Source organism: Macaca mulatta, chromosome 6 (genome assembly GCF_049350105.2).
Source record: "Macaca mulatta isolate MMU2019108-1 chromosome 6, T2T-MMU8v2.0, whole genome shotgun sequence".
Classification (NCBI taxonomy): Eukaryota; Metazoa; Chordata; class Mammalia; order Primates; family Cercopithecidae; genus Macaca; species Macaca mulatta.
In genome coordinates this window covers 60,739,754-60,762,525 of record NC_133411.1, presented here as the reverse complement: position 1 = coordinate 60,762,525, position 22,772 = coordinate 60,739,754, and the positions used below count along the sequence as shown (strand labels likewise).

The window sequence follows — 22,772 nt, the reverse complement described above, 5'->3', positions numbered from 1 at the left end:
ATTCCTCAAGTGAAAATGGACTGTAATCAGCCTGTGGGGAATAAAAGACAAAGGGCAGTTTGTCAAAGAGATTTTGAGGAGACCCAATGGGTAGCTTAAAATGATGGACAGTATGCTGGCTGGAGTGTTCTGTTCAGGTTGGAGTCCTGGGCTTTAGTCACTTCAAGGTTGGTTATCATAAGAATAAAGCAGGACACTGAACTAGATAATATCTTGAAGTTTCTTCTAGGTCAAAATTCTAGAATACCCTACTCTAAAAATATTTTTTTCAAAAGATAGGCATTTTAAAATCATAACTTGAAAAAATGCACTCTCATGAATAAAAAGAATGGAAATAAATATGGAGCACCACTTTATATCCATCAAACTTCAAGAAGGAAATGAAAATCTAATGTTGGTGAAACTGATAAATTCCACATTACAGATGGCTACACTGTTCCATATGCAACAAGAGCTAAAAAGCACACACACTCTTTGACATGTAATGCCCCTTCTGGAAATGATCCAGAAGTAAAAAGAAAAGAAAAAACTTCTAGTACAATGATGTTTATAGCCACATTATTTACAGTGGGGGGCAAAATATCCCACAGGAAACAACCTAAATATCCAACAATGGGACAAAAGTTAACCATGGCATGGCAGGATGCATTAAAGTTATAAATATAAAACTCACATGGAAAAGTATATACAAAATATATTACGTGAAAAAAGTGCAGTATTCATTGCATCTAAATAGTGAGTATATCTTTGAAAAGATTATGTTCATATAATCACATGTAAATGTCAAAAGAAAGAAATATAAATATTTTTTCTGTTGAGTATTTTAGTATGTGTCATTTTTCTCTAAAGATATTTAAATATTCAACTTTATGAAGAAAATTCACAAAATAAAAATATTAATCAAGTTTAGTATTTCAATGGACACATTTACTTCACAGTTAAAGAAAAGGGAGTAATTAATGCGAGTAAATATACAGATATATATTAAAAAGTCAGTTAAATGTATTGGCTAAAAATGTTTTCTATTATAAAATTACATTTTTAGAATACTAACCAATATTGAATATTGCTTTAATCCATTTTGAAAAAAAATCTAATTTTCCATCAGTTAAATGCCATATCAGTAAATAGTATGAGGGGAATTTGGAAAATTAAAAATCAATATTTTTTTAAAAGGGACTCTAAAGCACTACTCTAGATTTTCTCCTTTGGCAATAAAATACTTTGTTGTTTTAACCAACTCTCCCACTGAAGATCACTGAAAAATTGGAAGAAATATAAAAAAAGATATTTTAGATGTCTTCTAAAGCATCAGATTGCTAAGAAAATGGGGTGAAGAAGGAAGTTCAGAGAAATGACTCAGGCAGACAGTTGGATCACTTTTTTTTTTTTTTTTTTTTTTTTAGAAAGGGCCTTGTTCTGTCATCCAGGTTTGCTGCCGCCTTGACCTCTCAGGCTCAAATGATCAAATGATCCTCTTGCCTCAGCCTCCGGCGTAGCTGGGACTACAGGTATGCACCACGATTCCTGGCTAATTTTTAAAATTTTTCTTTTGTAGAAACAGAGTCTCCCTATATTGACCAGTCTAGGTTCAAATTCCTGGCCTCAAACAATCCTCCTGCCTTAGCTTCCCAAAGTGCTGGGGAGTTGAATCACTTTTTGTCTTGCTAGAGGACAGTGAGGAAAGGGATTTGCCAATCCTAAAAAGGATCTGAAAAGTGAAATCCAAGACCTGTCAAAAGTGGGGTATGTGATAATTCATCCCAGGAATACAGTTTACACTCAAAACTACTGCTCCTTACATGACATGTGAACCATAAGTAAAGCAGCCCTTGAATGAATTGTCTGGGTAACCTATAAAAAATCAAGCCCTGAAATTGTATGAAACTATTAGGGAATCCTAGTACCTTCAGGGCACTGATTCAATTAGCAATAATCACACCTCAGATAAACCTCATTGGTCATCACACTGCCACTGCAAAGCTTCTAGGGTATTGTCTCAATAGAAGCAAATGAAAATGCTTTCTTGCTGGGTGTGGTGGCTCACACCTGTAATTCCAGCACTTTGGGAGGCTGAGGTGGGTGGATCACTTGAGGTCAGGAGCTCGAGACCAGCCTGGCCAACCTGGTGAAGCCCCGTCTCTACTAAAACTACAAAAATTAGCTGGGCGTAGTGGTGCACATCTGTATTCCCAGCTACTCAGGAATCTGAAGCAGGAGAATCGCTTGAACCCGGGAGTCGGAGGTTGCAGTGAGCCAAGATGGTATCACTGCACTTCAGCCTGGGCAATAGAGTTGGACTTCGTCAAGAAAAAAAAAAAAAAAAAAACAGAAAAGAAAAAAAGAAAATGCTTTCCGTAGAAAAATACCACCCAAGCCTCAAACTATTTTGTCAAATAATTTTTTCTAATATAATGTCTAGCTAAGATAAGCAGGCACCAGAAGAAAGAAGGCAACATAAATGAGAACCAGCGCTAACTTTACAAAAGTTGTGAAGGGGAAAAGCTAAACTTAAACATTTTAGCAAAGAAATTTAGAAAAGAACCAAATAGAAACTCATAAACTGAGAAATATAATAAACAACATTAAGAACTCAATGAATGTCTTAACTCCAGAATACACACTGTTGAAACAACAATTAGTGAACAGTAATATCGGATAAAAGAAACTAACCAGAATGAAGTGTAGGAAGACATATGGAGGGAAAATACCATAGAGAGAGTAAGAAACATAAAAATTATAGAATAGTCACACTCATGAATATGAATACAAAAATTCTAAACAAAATCCAGCAACCTATAAAAAGAACATGTTGATCAACTTGGGTTCATACCACAAATACCAGGTTTTCATCATATTTTAATATCAATAAATGTACTTTTCCACATTAATAAAGAAGAAAAATTTATGTAATCACCAAAAGATGCAGAAAAATATTTATAAAAGTTAATACTCAATTGTCACTTTAAAAAATCTCTTAGCAATCTAGTGATGAAGGAGAACTGTGTGATAAAAATACTATACTATTTACTGTACAGTAGTGAAAACAAAAGAACTACATCTATGTGTAACATATAGATTAATCTCACAAATGTAACGTTAAAAAAAGTCAAAAACAAAATAATATGTATTGTATAATTGTGTGTGTGTATACTTTAAATCTAGCAAAATTAAGCCTTTGAGTGTAGATGTATATTTAACTAGTAGGAGTATAAATGAAAGCAAGGAAATTATTGCCAAAAAAATAAGGCTAGAGAAATGGATTTGTGATTGGAAAAGAACATGTAGAGGACTTCTGGTATCCTGGAAATCTTTTATTTATTTATTTATTTTTATCTGAGTTGTGGTTACACAACAGTTTAAAAAGTAATGTGTTAAGCTGTGTTGGGAGACCTGCTTCCATGGAGATCTCACACACCTACATATCTGCTGAGTATACCTCAGATGCAAGACCCTGATGACTCTTTACCATAGCATTTCTCAGGTGTATCTTTGCAGTGCACAGCTTTGAAGAATGAGGTAACATCTCCCTGTGGGACAAAGAACAGGCTTTCTGACTTGCCACAAAACAGCAGATTCACCAAGCTCAGTGTTCCTTTTCTGTAATGCAACCTACTGCATGTTTAGGCATCTATCTGGGCCCTCTGTGTTGCCCCTCTGTGTCTTGGTGGGCAAAGGGTATCAACACAAATATGCTGATCAAGTTGCTTGCTGTGCAATGAGTAATAAAGACCTTTGTCTCTGACCCAGAAGTTTCATGTCTTGTGTCAGTGTCTGTGAAACAGTAACAAACAAAATTACTAATTCTAAGTAGAGTAAAATGAAACTCAAGCCCTAAAAAGTTGTACATTTACCTTTCATGCATTTGTCTCCATGTATCTTACATTTTACAATAAATAAAGGTTTTTAAATTTACTGTATTTGAATTTTGATTTTTTCTTTCTTTTTTAATACATCATTTTCTGAGTGCTTACTATAAGCTAGGCTCCTGAAATACAATGATAAGTAGGACAGAAGGTAATCTTAAAGAATGTGTATTCAGTGGGAGGGAGAGTCAAGCTGAAGATGAATTATAGTGTTGCTTTATGAGAACAGAAAAGGAGAACAGAAAAGGGATGGGGAAAAAAATGATATCTGTACTGTCCTAGTACTTTCATTAATCTTGTTGCTTGTCAACAGAGCTATCCTAGTTAGACATGTCATGAAAAAGGAAAAACATTTTAAAAGCAAACAAAGTCTGTCAAAGAAGTGAAAACAAATTTATCAACTAAAGGAATATTTTAGCAAATTCAGATATACTTACAAATAGAATTATTTTTGCATATACTAATTGGAAAGAAGTAGAAATTTCTCAGCTTGGCTTTCATTCAGAAAGTGTGTCTTTAATCCCGTTACAGTAGCTGTCATACATGGTTCATAGATTCTTCACTCATTGAATAAAATAGTGCCAAGAACCCTTGATACAAGTGAAGATGATATGGGCCTGTCTTCTCAACTTGCAGTCTGTAGGAGCTATAGCCGAGTTCTGATGGGTTACTGAAATAGAATGTAACATTGTTGTGGAAGGGTCCAAGTGAGGAGTGATATCTAAATTAGATGAGAAGATTGGTAGGGTTCCTAGGGTACATGAACCTCATTGAAATTAAGATTTGAATGATGCATAGAATAGAGGTTGGGGCTAACAAAAGAGAGGACATGAACAAAAGTAGGAGCTCATGAGACTTTGCCTTTTTTTTTTTTCCTTTTTTTTTCTTTTTTAATACAGTCTGGCTCTGTCACCGGGGCTGAAGTGCAGTGGCACCAATCTTGGCTCACTGCAACCTCCGCCTCCCAGGTTCAAGCAATTCTCCTGCCTCAGCCTCTCAAGTAGCTGGGATTACAGGAACCCACCACCAAGCCTGGCTAATTTTTTGGTATTTTTAGTAGAGACGGGGTTTTACCTTGTTGGCCAGGCTGGTCTAGAACTCCTGACCTCAGCCTCTCAGGCTGAGGTGAGCTGCTCGCCTCAGCCTCCCAAAGTGCTGGGATTACAGGCATGAGCCATTGCATTCGGTCTGGGACTTCACTTTTAAAAATAGCTAAGGTGATAGCTCACTTGAACCATAGCAAAAAAAAAAAAAAAAAAAAAAATAGTAAAATGACACTAATATATTAAAGGCTGATTATTTGAGTAGCAAAAATTAAACGCTGTGTAATAAAAAGGCTTTCTTAATTACCATGACTACTTACATAAATTTTTAATCATTTTTCAATGTGGCATTAGATTTTTTCCTTAGGGCTATTTATTACATTTTTATACTGAAAAGATAATAAAGATCACATAAAAGTGCTCCAATTTCTAAGGCTAGGTTTTTCCTTCCCCTTCTCCACCCAGGGAACAATGTTAATAAAAACATAGAAAACTAAGCTAACTATTTTGAAATATCTATTTTTCTGCACCAGCATTCAGAATATGGTTTAGAAGAGGTTATAAAATCCAGGATGGTTTGGGGTCTCTATTCTACCAAGCACCCAAGAAGCTGTTGGCTAAAGGACCCGAAGGCAACTGGTAAACAATTTGGAATAGAGTTGTCTGACTGAACTGACCCGAAGCCAGCTTGTGTTCAGTCTGCATTTCTACATGGTATCCATGGAAATGAGATCAGGCCTGCACAAAGACAAACAAAGGCCACCTTCAAATGAATCCCGGAGAATGACAACTGCCAATGTTCAAGGCATCCATCGGCGCGATAGCTTTGCTCATGCCTTTCAAAACACAATGAAGTAATCTCTTACACTGACAATACAGTGATTCTTTTATTTCCATTGCTCTGTTTTATTTCCATTTTTTTGAACACTTTTATTTCCATTGCTCTATTTAAACATTAACTTCATTTTTATACAGAAAGCCTTTCAGTGGTCAGGAGTTATATACGGCTTCTGTAGCAAAAACTGTCTCTAGACTCTTTAAACGAATACATGGAAGAATTGCAGTCACCTTTTCAGAACAAGACAATAATGCAGGCATCTTTGCTGACAGAATTGCAAAGTTTCTGTTACCTATTTGGGCAACAGAACAGACGAGTCTCTCAAAGGAAGTAAAATATATTTGAAAATCATTAACTGTCCCAACAGCCTATGGAGCTGAAAGCATTAGCCAAATATGCAGTTCAAGTTTATACTGGTTCTAAAATGTAAATTACGTGTTCAAGAGTTAGCAGGCATAGACTGGATAAAACACTTGAATATAAGCACTTTAATTATGACTAACAAAATTAAGAATAGACATCAACTTCTGTTCTAATTTATGATTCAATGAAAATGTTTTAAAATGCTTTGAAAACAACACTAAGTTACAGGGCAAAAAGCTTTCACATTTTACTAGCAAAATCTTTCAGAGCCAACACTATTTCTCTGTGATATATGAGACTGTTATTTCTAATAGGATTATTTTGGGGATCTTTATTAAACTAGATAGAAAAAAGGAATTGAAAGCTTAACTGGAGAAACATAAATCTATATTTCTAAAAGAACTCGTTTGGTTTTTAGGAAATCTGACTAAAGCACTGATATTAATTCTGCCACTGGAATTGGAGTGTTATATATTACATGCCCTAAAAGCAGCTTATTAATCATAACTACAGTAGTGTGAAAAGTATGTTTGAAACCAAAATGTATAAATGGGCTCATCAATCTAAGCAGCCACCCTGGAGGATAAGAGGTACCTTTTTCCATACCTCTGCTTTCTTTCCCTCTTTGCATACCTGGATCAACTTCACCTTTCTCTGATTAATTAATATCCTCTCTATTTCATAGCCCAGAGTCTGCTTTGCCTACCTTCCCATGATCACCTATAGCTTCTAAGCAGGGGCTCTTTTCTGCCAGAGCTGCTACTAGTGCTGGACACCTAACTTTCTTCCTCTCCTTTCTCTCTGATAATATCTTTTGTATAGTCATCGAAGTTCCTCCCCTTCCCTCAGTTTCTCTTGTGCAATGAATCTCTGCCACATACATATACCTCAATGCAATTTTAAAACATTGCAAGTGTACCATGCAGCACCATAAGTAACAGAAATAAAAAATCTTATAATAATTTTTATGCAAGCATTGCCCATGTTTGTTTAAAGGCAGCTGCTCCCATTTTACCTCTCTTGCTACTCTCTCCTCCCTTTTACTATCATACCAAATTTTGTCACACTCTCTACATTTCCTCATCTTCCATTTACTCCTCAGGCCACTCTGTTCTGATTTCTCTTTTTTCACTCTATGTAGACTGCCCTTCAAGACTGTCAACTTGCTTAACTTCTGTGAAGAGGTTGACCCTATTCACTACCTCTTCTTTCTCCAAATATTTGTGTGCTATCCCAGTTCTTGCAGTTGTCTTTACTTCTCCAGCTGTTCCTACTCTCTCCCTTCACATCTCCTCTTCCTCATCTGACCCTCTAAAGCAGTTCCTTGAGCCATGGCCAAAGCTCTCTTCCAGTCTCTTTGCCTGACTCATCTTGTTAATGTCATGTCTTCAGTTATTCTCTAGGTGCCAATGAATCTTAAATCCCTATCCCCATCTTACTTTCCTGCCTGTTCCTAACACCACTACATTGGCTAATTAGACATATACATCCAGGTGTACATCCAGGTGTCTCAAACTCAATCTGTTGACCTGAACTGATCTTTTTCCTCCAACTTGCTCTCCTTCAGCATTGCTTATCTCAGCGAATGGCACATCAACTGACTTGTCCATATCAGAAACCTAAGCATCAGCCTTATCTTCTCCCTCTCTCTCTACCTCCATAGTAAATCAATCATGAAATCCTGTTCATTCTTCTTCTTTAATGCCTTTCCAATAAATCCTCCAATCTCTTTCCCTACTGCCACTATCTGAGTTTTTACCACCATCATCTCACAACTGGCCTCTTAACCTAAAATTAAACCCAAACATATTCTTTCCTAAATGATCCTGGTGCCTTCCACCTGGCCTCCATCCAATCCACTCTCCTCATCTGATCATGTCACTCCCCTGCTCAAGGCCCTTCAAGACCTTTCTATTGTCTTCAGGATAAAACCCCTGCTCTATATCATGATTTACAAGGCCCTTCAAGGCCTGGTGGCTGCAATTCAGCTTTCACTCCCTGGGAACAACTTGAATACCACATTGTGGGCATAACAACCTTCTGTTTTCATTGCGTCAATATCCTATTCAAGATCCTAAACACCTGCCCCAAGAACTAGGAGATGAGTCGTATTGCTAGTTATGTTGCTTGCTTTTCTAGTATCACTTACATCCATTTTAAAAGGTAGAAACTGTACTCCAGGATCTCTGAGGTTCTTCATGGAAGATCTAAATTGTAATGATTCTTACCTGTTTCCATGAAGACATCTCAGGAGGCTGGACACTTCACTGCATCACAATGATATCTCTCCATCCTCTGAATTCAACATGTTATCTCTACCACTCATTAATTGTGAACACATGACATCTATTATGCTATGGAAACTCATGTTACAGCCCTCTAAGTTATAGAAAATGATATAACCAAGTTTTAAATTATATGAAAATTTTAAAGACACCACGACATACTATAGTCTTAAATTCCAATAATTCAGAAGTGAAAAGACAACATCAAAGTCCATTTCTTTCCACAAGGCTAACTCCAATATACTGGCTTTATCCTTAAGCTAGTTGACATCACAGTTGCAAGATGGCTGTAGTTTTATCAAAGTTCACATATAAACTTGACAATATTTTCTTTAACAAATATCTCTCTTAGGAATGAAAATTCCTTTCCCATAAGTCACCCAGCAGATCTCATTGGCCAACCTTGCATTACATGCCCATGATTAAATCAGACACAGCCCAGATGTCTGGGACCAGTCTAATCACCCATCAACGTCACCTCAATTTTTTAGCTATGCAGAAGAGGATGGTAACTCAATAAATGAACTTCTGCTAGAAAGGAAGGTGGCAAGGGGCTGAAATTGGTTAAGTATGCTTCAGGGCTGAGACAATTTTCTTTCCCCATGTTTGGATTTGTTTCCAAATAAACTCCAACCTCTTTCAGCCATGTTTCAAGTTTTCTCTGATTCCACCTTGAGTCTAACAAACAGCCTTACATAAAGTAGATACCTTATAAGAATATGATCAAGCATTAGTTTTACGAAATTCACCATAGCCAGATCAATAAAGCCTCTATGGATCACCTGAAGGGGCATAGGAATCACTGTCATACACAGAGTCTATTGTCTCATGATTTGCAATGCCAGGATTCTCCCCTGTAGGGAGCCATTCTTCTGTGTGTTCTGCTGGTAAATGATTGGTCACTGTAACAACTGGAAAAAAGAACTCCACTTTCATTTCTTCCATTTCTTTCACTTGCCATTCAGAGCCGTGATGTTTCATGGTTTCTCTTCTTTTACGCTGTGCTAAATCTTTTAGTAATATCCCAAGCTGAGCAGGGTTGGTAGTCAAGACTTCTGGCTTTAGTAGTAGAATTTATATGATGCCTGGACACTTTTGGCCCCAAATATTTTCCCCATTCTTCCTGAAGTTCTTGAATTTATACACACTGACTGAACATGTGTCTTTATTTTGCTGAATGTCTAAAATTCCACCATGAGAAGCTCATCTCTTTACATTAACAAGATTCTACATTTTAATATCTCCAGGGCTGTCAGCATATGAAGACAGGGAGTAGTCATCATCCACTTTGGAAGGAATTAATTTAACTGACACAGCCACTCACAGCCACTGACTCTTGGTATTGAAATCTACCTGCCTTGGTGTTCATCCCACAAGGTGGTATGGGGTGGATAACACTGGAATTTTAATTTTAGGAAAGTGGGGAGGCAGTGATTATATTTAAGCAATCACTTCCAAACCAGACTGAACATCAGAAGTATATGAGCCATTGTAAACACTGAATCCTGAACCCCAGTCCATAAATTTAAGTCAAACAGTGGCTCAGGACCTAGTATTGAGAGCAAAGCTTAGCTGAGGTTGGGAAGTTATAGCAGCTAAGCCATAGGGGAGCAAAGTCACTTTATCAGAGGGTGGCCTAAGTCCATTAAGAGGCTGAGGATGAGACCAGAGAGGTGGTTTAGGGTGGGACCCAGCAAAGGTAGGTTACCTCAAGTTTTCTTTTTGTTGCAAAAATAAAACTTATCTACTTTATAGTTTTTCTCGGTATTGTCTCTTCTAGCATTGGATAACGGTCAGTTGCAAAGAGACGAGTGAAAAGGGGTGAAAGCAACAATGCAATGAAGGCAAAGGGAGTATTTGGAAAATATTTTCACACTAAATATGGTATGATCAGGTGTAGTCATAACAAAGAATGGTGTATATAGATGGCTTTAGAGTGTGTACATGTGTGGGTATGTGTGTGTGTTGTGTGTGTGAATGTACATTTGTGTTCAGGAAAAGGTACGGTAAAGAAAAGATTGGATAGGCAGAATGTACCTTTTTATGACATGCCAAGAAATTTGCACTTTACCCTACCTGAGATGGGGAGCCACTAACATTTGAAACAAAGCAGTAATTGGATACATATAAGTGTCTTAGAAAGATATCATTGGTGAAAATGGAGAGAATGGGTTGGAGAGATAAGAAAAGAAAATCCAGCTTAAAAGTTACATACAGACATAAGATGAGGGACTGACTAGGTGGCAGGAGTTGCATGGATGGGAGGAGAGCCAAGAGAATTTGGAGAGTAGCTGTGAGGTTGAAAACATGGGGACAAATTCCTGGCTTTCATGTTTGTGTGATAATAATACTGCCATTAAACAATGGTAGTCAATGGAGGAGAAAATTTTGGAGGACGCGTATTAAATTCAGTTTCATAAATGTTGAATCTGGCTTATTTACAGACTATCTAGATGGAGAAATTTGGTGGCTGATGGAAATACTGATCTGGAACTCAGAAGGAGAGTCTGGCTGGAGATAGTGACTTGTGCAGGGAATGGGCCCAGAGACAATCTGTAGAATGAAAAGGAGGATTCAGGATTAAACTCCGCAAACACCAACAAGGAAAGAGCCTGTGAAGGAGATGAAGGGAGAGCAGCGGGGAAAGAAGGAGAAAAACAGGAAGGAAACAGAAGCCAGAAGTACAGGGTGTTTCAGGAGGAAATTAAATATCAAAAGAAATTTTTTTTTACGATGAGAAAAATTAGAATATTTACAGACTGAGGGTAAGTTACATCAAGGAGAGAATTTGAAGACGTGCACTGAAGAGGGATGAGTGCTGGGGCAGGGTTTCAGGGGTAGTAAGAAAAGATGCGGTCTAGAACTTGGGTGGAAGGACTATCCTTGACCTGTGAACATATTGGAGAAAATACATGATGGCCTCATTTCAAAATTACATTTGCCTTCTCCTAAGGGCCTATATTTAGTTTATAGGTTATCTAGGCCTCTTATGTTCTCTCTTTTTCATCCTCAAACTGCCCATTTACCATTTTCATGATATTAAGCACTTAGAAATGAGCAATGAAAGGTGATAAATATGGGACTAAACTATGAGTACAGTTTCTTCTTAAAGCACCTATGAAAAGGTTTCTGGAAAGCAAATTTGAATGTAAGTGTTAAAATAAGATTTGAAGGTGATATGTTTTTAAAGTGGTTTGCAATATGCTACAGAGGATGCAAGACATCTAAACACATATATGTTTTGTACATATTAACAGGTATATGCATGTATATTATGTATATACAATTGTTTATGCATTTATATTATGCATATATAATTGCATATTGTATACTCAAGGAACAGGTTTTCTCTTAATTTAAGATCATCATAATAAAGCTCTGTTACAGATATAGCTTTTAAATTTGAATTTTTGTATGTGATCATATTATGCAATTGTATATGCATATAATTTTATAATAGCTATATGTGTGTGTAGTGATAGTGAATGAGACATTTTATACAGATAGAGTAATGCCATACACAATTTTAGACTCTGCTGAGCTAGAGATTTCAGTTATTCATGTTAGCCTGGGATACTCATGGTATCAGAAAACGATGCTGCTTCTCCAGGAACCTCAAGTGATATCACAAATGAGAGAGCTTTCTTATGATGATCTTAAATTAAGAGAAAACCTGTTCCTTGAGTATACAAATGATTGGAGCAGGAGGAAGGAATAAATGGACAAAACTTTTGCAGATGTTATTTTAGATCATCTCTGCTTGCTTGCCCTGAGGTGTCCTTATTAACTCCAGGTTAAGTCGCTGTTCCTGACTTCATGCCTTGCAGTGCTACATTCCATTAAAGTGTTTCTCACTGCTCTTTACATAACAAGTCTCAACACTTCAAAGATAAGAAAATGACGTTATGTTTCCATAGCTTATTTTAATACTGGGTAATTATAGAGAGATGAAAACTTGGGTTTATATTTCTATTAGCTCTAGAAAGGTTGTATTCCAGAGACTCACTTTCAATGTCAAGTACAACTTTACCTGAAACCGGTAGATTAGGGTTGATGGCCCCTCAAAACAACTCAAGTGGTTCCCTGAGAAAGTATCTGAAGCACCCAAAACAGGTGAGACAGAAAACCTAAGATGCCCATTCTCTGCTGGGGCTGGGGACAGCGGTGTTATTTCTCTCTTATCTCTGACCTGGAGAAAACGCCACCAGGTTGACGTGGACTAGGATTCATTCCTCCACAATCTAGAATAGCAAGTGGCTAAACGTCAGTCTCAAAGGAGGACAGCTTAGGAAATATTTATCTTCTTTGCAAAAAAAAAAAAAAAAAAAAAAACAAACAAACAAAAAACACCACACACACACACACACTTTAAAATCAGAGACAACGTTTTTTTTGTTTTGTTTTGATCGCTGTTCAAACTACAATATACACATGTGATTCCTTCTCCATCCAAATAAACTAAAGTTCTTACATTTGAGCACACTCTAGCTCTGCCTGCCTAATGGTCAGGGAAAAAGTGCTCACGTATTCGCGATGGTCTCACAAAAGCTCCCCATCCCAGCCTTATTTCCTCCTCTTAGTGTAAAAGAACTCAGGAGGTGGGCGGGCCCCAATGCCACAGCACTACAGTTAGAGCGGTTGCTCCGGCTTATTCTCTCATTGCGGCATCTAGGATCCAGAAATGGAAAGAACTTTTGCTAGCCTAAGTTTACATTCGCCGAATAGGCAATGTTACAACAATAAGAGGAAGGCAGAAGGAAAGGAAGAATTTCCTTCTGCCAAGTATTTAAGTGGCGATTGGTTTATTCCAAGTCCCTCCTGGAAGAAAAACAGCGCTTCGTCCTCAAGTAAGAAATAGAGGCATTATTCACATCCTTGGTTTGAAAAATAAGCCTTTTGGGGCTCGGAGGCTTCTGCAAAGTCAGCAAGCACTGCTCTGGGGAGCTGCAGGCCGCCGTCAGCACTGGATTCCGGGTTTCCCCAGTCCCTGGCAGGCGAGGCACCTGTCTGAGCCAGGGGAAGTTGGGCTGCAGGACTCGCGGTCTTCAGGACACCCGCGGATCTCCACAATGTCCATGCCCGAGTGCGTGCGTGCATGTGTGTGTGTGTGTGTGTGTGTGTGTGTACCTAAAACAAAGCACTCACTGAGATGACTTTGGAGGGTGCTTAACAGACAAGGCGAGTCACGCCTAATGGGGACGCAAGGCCTGGGAGAGCAGGAAGGGGAGTAAGAAGTATCTCTTTCCAAGCAGATCCTGGTGGCTGGGAGCCCGAGTCCACGTGGAATCCGTGGGGACACACACGGAGTTTGCTCCCTAGTTCCGCCCAATCCCTCCCGCGAGCCCCAGGGAGCCGCGCGGGTCCCTCCTGCAGCAGATGCAGAGCGAAATCCCGGCTTACCTTGACTGAGCGCTAACACCAGCAGCAGCGGCAGCGGCGAGGACCCTGTCCGTCCTGGTCCCATCCTGGGTCTGTCCGGGGGACCGTAGTTGCACTGGGTTTGCAGAGGTTTACAGAGGATACCCTTGACCGAGGGATACGAGAACCTGCACACTCTAGAAGCTGTCCAGAGGGCTTCTCTCCCTCGCCTGGTGAGAGCAGGGAAAAGTTGCTGGGCAGCTCTTGGAGCGCGGAGGGCCCGCCCCGGCCCGCCCCTCCTGATTCCGCAAACACCGGATCTTCCCTGGCCGCGCCCCGCCCCACCCCGGCCCTGAGGCTCCGCGGGCCCGCGGGCTGCACCTCTGCTGGTCCACACCCGGGGCACCGCACCTTGGCTCCAGTACAGCGGCTCAGCCCCGACAGCCTGGAGGCGGTGGGGATGGGGATGGCGCCCTGGCAGGCTTTCCTGCCCTGGACGGACGGGTGGGCACATCCGACGGGGGAGCGCCCGCCCTGGCACTACCCCGCCCCTGCAGCCTGTCGCCAACCCGCAGGAGATGCCCCAGTCCCCGGGAGAACCTGGCCCCTCCGCAGCCCTTGGCAGCGCCCGGGTCCTGGCAGCGGGTGCCGAGGGCACCAGCCCTAAACCACAGTTCCTAGGGGCTGCGCGGTGCGTCTCTTTCTCTCTCTTTCCTAAGTGGGTGGAGAAAGGGACAAAAATAAGCACAGAATGACCAGGTTAGAAACTAACTCATCAGGAAAGAAGATCTGCTCACAAGTTATGATTATCCGAGGTGATATTTAAGCAATACCTGCTGCAAGAGCTGTGTGTGTGTGTGTGTGTGTGTGTGTGTGTGTGTGAGAGAGAGAGAGAGAGAAAGAGAGAGAGAGAAATCATTATTACTTCCTCTCCTCCAAGCCTCCGAGATAATAAAGAGCTGATTTAATGACCGAGTTTAGGAGATTAACTTCAAGGCCAGCGAGAAGGCTGAGAGCCCATACATGCACTTGTGATACTCCCTGTCTAGATTACACCGTGACATAGACTGTGACCATTTTCTTCCATTATTTCAGTCTCACATCTAGAAAGAGAACATTCCATATCCGAGACTTTTAGTTAAAAACCTAAGAAATAAGATATTAATTTTTCTTTTCTAAATCTTATGTTTTATCCAAAAGTTTGGCCACAAATTTCCAGCACATTGCTGAAACCAGAATTCTTCCAGTGACTACTTTTGTGAAGGAACCAAATGTTTTCATAAATCAAGTTTAAGGAGTTACGAGTCTAATAATCATCATTATTGTCATCATTCCAGATTTTCATGGAATGCTACTATGATCAGAATGGGATGCCTGAGATACTGCCTCTAGGAAGCAAAGTGGCTCAAGGTGGGAAGGACTTAATAATTCATAAAAATCAAAGCTCTACTGTTTACTATACATAGGGCTGAAGTGTCACATTGTTAAAGTATTAAATTGGTATGCATCAGATGTTGCTGCAGACGGGTTATGACTAACACCCTTTGAACCCAAATTATATAGACCCAGGCTCTTTCCTGTTTTCTTATCAGTCACTTACTGGCTCTACTTACTCACCTTGACAAACACCTGAAGGCTTTTTTTTCTGAACTGTCTGTGGTACTCACCTGCTTACTAAAACTCCAGCTATCACCTGAGACCTCTTAGGTGACCGCTCACTAACCTATGACACAATTTTGACGCTCCTTACAGACTTTTTGAAGGAAGTCAGCCAGGTTTCAGGGAGATGAATATCTGTCTGTTTCCTTCTGACTCACTGAAATGTGAGTAAGTGTTTGGAACAGACCTGTGTTTGGGAGTCAGGACAGTTCCTTTAATGTGAGACAGGAATTTGTGCTTTATCTCTGGGGGTGGGGGGAATTAACACGCATCCTTCTTGGGTTTTGTTCTCGGAACTGGACCAATTACCATTACACTGGCATGAAGTGCAGAATAAGTCAGGAGCTATGATTTTCCAGAGCCAGGTAAAACTTTTAAGAAACAAAGAATAAACTCCTGTCTCACATTAATTTTAAGAGGATAAAGTGTTCCTGAGACAAAGTAGTTTGAGAACCCCTTCTGGGGTGCTTTCCTGCCTAGGTGCAGTTGTGAGGGACACCACACTCAGAGCAGGAAATATGGAAGGTTAAGCTGGGGCTTCTCCAACTCTTTGGTCTCAAGAGTCCTTTACTCAATAAGTCCTTTAACAAAAAGTCTATTATGTGTGAACATAAATCATGTATATTTTATGACAAATAACTATATTTCTGCAAATGAAAGAATCCAGGAGAAGAGTGGCATTGCTTTACATTTTTACTAATACTTTAAATATCTGGCTTAGAAACAGACATTTGGATCCTCAGATCTGCTTCTGCATCCAATCTGTTGTGGCATGTAGTTTTGGTGAAATTATATTGCTTAATCTGGTGTTACACAGATAAGGACTTAGAAAAACAGGAGATAATTCTGGATAATCCTCTGATACTACACCAAAACTTAACAAGTGGTAGTTTCTTAAAGTTGCAATGTGGAATCGGAAACCATATCAATGGTTTCTCCTATTCCGTGGCATTAAAATTCACTGATCTGCTGGCCTCTTCCTGTCCCTCTCCCTTTCTCTTCTTGTGAGTGCCCAGTGATGAAGAATACGATGACCACCAGTCCCCATCCTTGTTCTTGCACCATCAGGGCAAATGTCAACACAGTGAAAAAGGCAATAATGTCTCAGTATTGTTATGAAAATAGTTTTGACTTCACTGGCCTCTTGAAAGGATCTTGAGAGACCCAGAGACCCTACTCCGAAAAGCACTCAGGGGTGAAGTGAGGCCTTTCCCTTTTTTTCTTTTCCTAAGAAAATAATTTTGTTGGGAAAGATGGCTCAAGTAAGTTTCCCCAGTGTTTCCTTCTGATCTGTTGTATTGTCATGCCCTGTTCTCCTTTGCTTATCTCATTTTCATATAGACAATCACCCAAACCAGAAACCTCTGCTTTCTTCCCCAGGTGCACCACCAGCCCCGCTGCTAACATCCCATACCAATTCTATCTTTACACCCTACTAGGGTTTTCTGTGCCATCTCCTATTTTCTGTTCCACTGCTAATCTCTTTGGTTCAAACCCTTTTGATTTTTCACCATGATGACAGACTCCCAGATAACCTCTTTGTGCTTCCTCCTCTCCTGTTGCAGTTCATCTTTTATACCTGTTGTCATAGTTATCCAAAAATGCAGGATTGATCTGCTGAAAATCATTAGATGTCTTCAGGACATTCAAAGTACCCTAGTGTTTAAGGTCACGATTTGGCCCCAACCCACCTCTGCGGCTCCGTAGCTGTCTTTCCCTCTTACACACTATGTTTAGACCAAATTCCCCAATTCACTTGCCTGCCTTTCCCATTCTTCATGTCAATACCTTATTTTTCTACTTAGAATAGCTTTCTTTTTTTTCTTCCATTGTTTCAAATTGTACTTCAAGGCTTCAGTCAAATTTTATGTTATTAACCCAGCCTTTCCTATCTTCTTCATTGAGAACTCATCATTCTTCTTTCTTGGCTCTGGTTTCCTCTAGTTTTTTGTTTTGTTTTGTTTTTTCCCCCAAATAAACTTTCTTTTGTATGCATTGCAGAGTAACTTAAATTGAGTTACATATGTATACCTTCTCATTTAAATGCAGCGTCTCTGAAATCTTATACATTTGTGTTATAAGAGTCTAGTCCTATACCTGGTAAATAAATTTCTAATAAATATTAATAGTTATTATAATACATTGAAATGAATTTCCTAACAATTCCACATTCTTCTTCCTAGACCTGAAAAGGATTGTAAATATGAACTTTTAGGTAAGTCATAGTAAATCTGAAGTGAAGTAACCAGTGACTTCTCAAATGTTACTCAATGACTCCATGGCATGAGTAAGTAAAGCTTAGAATCCATTGAGCTTGACTCATACACAAGTCTCTAAGCACTGGCTGGGGTACATAATGGCCAAAATAAAAGAGACACTCCTAACTTAAATACAAACAAAACAAATAAAATAATTCTAGGTTTCCTAGCTTCCTGGACCTGTCAATGCACCGATGAATCGTATTCATATTTCAATTCTAGCACTACTACGGTTGACTGGCCTTACTTGTTTTCATGCATGTGGCAGACATGCAAAGCTATTTGCCAGCTCTGTTAATAGGGCTTTCTCAGAGTCTTCTACAATTCTCTTCTAGAAGACACTGAGTCACATAATCCTGCCTGCTTGTCACTAAGCCAAATACCTGACCAAGCTTGATCAATCAAATTCTTTCTCCTAGGGATTTATATTCATGGTACAGAGATTCTAGAATCTTTGCTGATCACATGAAATGGAAATTTGTGTTCACTTTGTACAGTCATTTTCTCTTTGTTTCTTTCTTTCTTTCTTTTTTTTGTTTTTGTTTTTGTTTTTGTTTTTGAGATGGGGCCTTGTTGTGCTGCCTAGACTAGAGTGCAGTGGTGTGATCATACTTCATTTCAGCCTCAAAACTCCTGGGTTCAAGTGATCTTGCTACCTCAGCCACCCGAGTAGCTGGGACTACAGGCATGCACCACCACACCTGGCTAATTTTTTAATTTTTCTTTTTATAGAGATGGGGTCTCACTGTGTTGCCAAGGCTGGCCTGGAACTCTTGGCCTCAAGCAATCCTCCTGCCCCATCCTCCCAAAGTGTTGGAATTACACCCAGTCCACTCATTTTCTTCAATTAGTGTAGAAAAAGCCAGTCTGCACTGTTTATCAAAAACAGAGACAGGTATGAGAGACCGAGAAACTGAGGTGTGCATGCATGAGACAGACAGACAGAGAAAGAGACAGACAGACAGAGAAAGACAGATACAGAGAGAGATTGTTCTAGTTCTTTAATTTTGTTTGAAGTTGTGTGAGATCTGGCTGTTCTTCTTAGGTTTACTTCCATGAAATATCTGTGCATCATTCTATTACTTCTAATGGCAAAAACTACAATTATTTTTGGACCAACCTAATAATAGTTTCTCTTTTTCTCTGAAGCTAATTTGAGCAGGTTTCTAGTCCTTGTACTAGACTACCTTTAAGACATATCTGTCTCTCTTCTGGGAAATCTTAAGGACTTCCAAGTTAACATGTCTCATTAACTTCTTTCACTCACAGTTCCTAAAATAGGGGCTGACATAGAGTTGATGCTCAATGAATGTTTGTTCCCCAAATGAATAAACATACTTCTTCAACTAGTGACTAATGTCTTGATTTGTTAAGATGAACCCAAAAAAAGAAGAAGAATTTTATCTCCATGGAAAAGCTCAACGAGGGGGAAACATTGTTCATCCATACTTTGGACTTTTTTTTAAAGAAATGTGTCATATGAAGGATTAAGGCTGCTTATGGCTATCTGCTACTCTGCTCTGTCTGGAAAACTTGCATGTTCCAGTTAGAGAGCAGTTATTTTTCGGGCGGGGGGGGGGAATAAATAACATTTAAACTAGCCCACGTCAAACAATAGTTAATTGCAAGGATATGAAGAAATTTCTGAGAACCCAAAGACAGGAATTATAGCCCTTGGGTACTTAAAGTGGAGACTGGGATGATAGGAACCTAATTAACTCTCTGCAGCTTTTAGGGCATGCATGACTTGTTGGCTTTGCTTCTCTGTGTGTACCTGGTCTATTCTCTTCTCTGTAGGCTGACTTCCTCCTTAATGACTCAACATTTCCATCACCCCAGAACTTCAACTTGCCAGTGCCTTTAGTTTTCCATGGCGTGTCTCTGGTTAGGATTCTGTAAGACCTAATTTTAACTTAGTAAAGAAAGGGTCTTCTTCAGTTTGATACACTATGTGACCACACTAGATGATTTTTTCTTTTTTTAAAATTTCCTGCCAAGAACACAAACTTTTGTTCTTTAGGTAGTTATTATTCTTTTCTGAAGCCAAGACCTCTCCTTTTCAGCCATTTTGCAATTTAACTTCTAGTGCATCTTGAGTGACATTAACTCCTGTTTTGTTTGAAGTAATTTTGTTGGTACCATTTAGATTGGAGCCTGGCCTTTTAGGTGGAAACACATTTCAAATGTGTAACATCAAAAAGTCAAACGGAGCCAATTTTACCATTAGCATCTATTTGACTGGCAGACTGGTGAACTTTGCTTGCCCATCAAAAGAATGGAATCAGTGAAGCTGGGAGAGCCTAGAAAGATTTTGAACTTCGGTTTTGCCAGGAATCTCAATTTTAATGACAATCTAAATATTTTCTGCTTTCACATTTCCTACCATGCCATATGAGAAAGCAACAGCTAGTATTCCTGGCTCACAAATGGTGGCCTATTTCATGGTCTCCTGATATTTGTCTCTAGGTTCTTTCATACTTCTTCTCCAGACTTTCTATCTCTTTTTCTCACAGATTCTTGTTGTTTCTAACATTATCCTTCACTTGGATTAAGTTGAGAATCTTGCAATCTCTTCAGTTTTTTAACGTTCACTCACTTACCACATATTTATTTAGCATCTACAATGTGCAAAGTATTGAGCCAAGCACCGTGTTGAGAACCAGTCATGACCACACTCAGTGGCTGTGCTCGATGGGCTTGAAATCTCCTTACCAGATATTGTCTTCAGAGTCTTGTTCTAGCTGAAATCATATACTTGGATATGAGCAGAAAATACGGAAGTTCAGTCTGGTTCATGCTATTCAGTGGAATGACAGAACGTTTAGGCACCTTTTTAAAAAATTATTATTATTATTATTATTATTTTGAGACAGAGTCTTACTCTGTTGCCCAAACTGGAATGCAGTGGCATGATCTCGGCTCACTGCAACCTCCGCTTCCTGGGTTCAAGTGATTCTCCTGCCTCAGCCTCCTCCCAAGTAGCTGGGAGTATAGGTACACACCACCACACCTGGCTAATTTTTGTATTTTTATTAGACATGGGTTTTTTTTCATGTTGGCCAGTCTGTTCTTGAACTCCTGACTTCAGATGATCTGCCTGCCTCGGCTTCCCAAAGTGCTGGGAATAAGCATGAGCCACCATGCCCAGCCTAGGCACATTTTCTTTAGATGCATCAGGAACCTTTATAAAAGTACAGTTATATGGAAGGTGGCTTGTACCATCAAAAAACTCTGTATGTGTAGATAAATGAAGACATTCTAAGGCTTAAATTTGAGAGGAACTAATATTTTAAAAGCCCCTAAAACCATAAGCTTTCACATGGTACATCATGGTGATGCAGTTTATTTTCTTCTTGTCATTGTGACCTATACATAGAGGCCCATTTCCTTCTTAGAGTTGTGGCCGATAAACCTAGAGGTAGTGACTTATACTCATTAGTAAACTGAAAATTATCAGCCTCACCAGCCTTTCGGTACAAATGAGGTCCTATCCATGCAAATGCCCAGATGTCCTCCTCTCACCGTTTCCGCTTGTATATATAGGGCCCAGCTATGGTCTGAATGTGTCCCCCCAAATTCATGTGTTGGAAACTTAATCCCCAATGTAACAGTGTTGGGAAGTGGAGTCTTTGGGGAGGTGTTGAGGTGAGGGCTCCACTCTCATGAATGGATTAAGGGCTTGGTAGAGAAAGCTTGAATCCATTTTGCCCTTGCATCTTTTGTCACATAAGGCTCCAGCAAGAAGGCCCTCACCAGTTGTTGGTGACTAGATCTTGAACTTCCCAGCCTCCCGAATGGTGAGAGAGTACATTTCTGTTCTTTATAAATTCCCAGTCTGTGGTATTTTGTTGTAGCAACACAAATGGACTAAGTTCCTCAATCCCTGAATTATTTCTCACTGTGCTTAGAGATCAGTCCTGGCTGCTGTTGGCCTGTTATTTGGCGGCCCATGTAATTCTCCATCACAAAATCGGAGTAGATCTCTGTCCATTTCAACAACTTGTGATGACACTGGATGTTATTGTGCCAGGTCTGCTTGTGAGTCTGTCTGAAAATGAGGAGACTGCTGCTTTCCCTCAGACTAACATTTTCTTAGAGGGATTCCAGAGAAGTCTTTCGTATGCCCCAAAGTGTTACACATCCTTATTTACCTGTAGTCAATTCCCCACGCCCCACTGGCAGGGTACCTATATGCATCCAGAATAGCTGGGTCATCAGCATTAAAATGAGAGGAACTACTGTAGACTCAGAAACACTATCTCCTCCTGACCTTTGGTTCTGTGTCTGAATCTGGCTCAGAATTTTCCCTCCACATTTCCCTGCAGTTTGGCTTCTGTTCTTTTCCATTCTCTGCCTTCTCCAACTACCTAATTCCACATTACATATATCACTACATCTCAGCTCCAACCCTACCACAAACCCCTGCTGCATGTGTATATTTCTTTTAAGAATGAGATTTTAATAGTGATTTTATATATTTTTATTTAACAGCTGCATTGAGGTATAATTAACAATTAACTGCATACCTTTAAATTGCACAATTTGAGATACAAAATCCCTGATCACGCTCTTCAAAACTACAGGAAGAATCATCACACATATGCAGTAGGTCTTTTATACAGCATATAGGAACTGAGTACATTTCTTCCTGAATAATGCAAGGCATGTAAATATGTTCATACCAGGCATGAGTCTTCCTAAAGGACCGTATTGTCTGATAGGAAATACAAAGTGGAAAAAATCCAACTATGATATAAACAAAATCCCTTTCAACCCACCACACATACAAATATTACAGACAAGAAAACAAACTAATTGACATAATCGCAAAATACATCCATAGGATGGAATACTACTCAGTAATAAAAAGGAATGAACAATTGATACATGCAACAACATGAATGAATCACCATCACAAACGAATGCTAAATGAAAGAAGGCAGATACAGAAGGTGATATACTTTATGAATCCATCCATATGACAATCTCAAAAAGCCAAAACTAAAGTGACAGAAATCAGATCAGTTGCAGAGGCTGGGAATGGGGAGAGGAAGTTGACAAAAGGGGCACAAGGCAACTTTTAGAAGTGATAGTAAGATTTT

At 39.4% G+C, this 22,772-nt stretch overlaps 1 protein-coding gene across 1 annotated transcript in view; it reads right to left on the bottom strand.

Annotated features, from left to right (window-relative positions):
• ITGA2 (integrin subunit alpha 2) overlaps positions 1-14,003 on the bottom strand; it is a 101,714-nt gene extending 87,711 nt beyond the window's left edge. The window contains 1 exon segment of the mRNA NM_001260822.1: positions 13,796-14,003. Coding sequence (NP_001247751.1) covers positions 13,796-13,859 — 64 coding nt within the window. The 5' untranslated portion in view covers positions 13,860-14,003.
• Between the last annotated feature and the right edge of the window lie 8,769 nt (positions 14,004-22,772).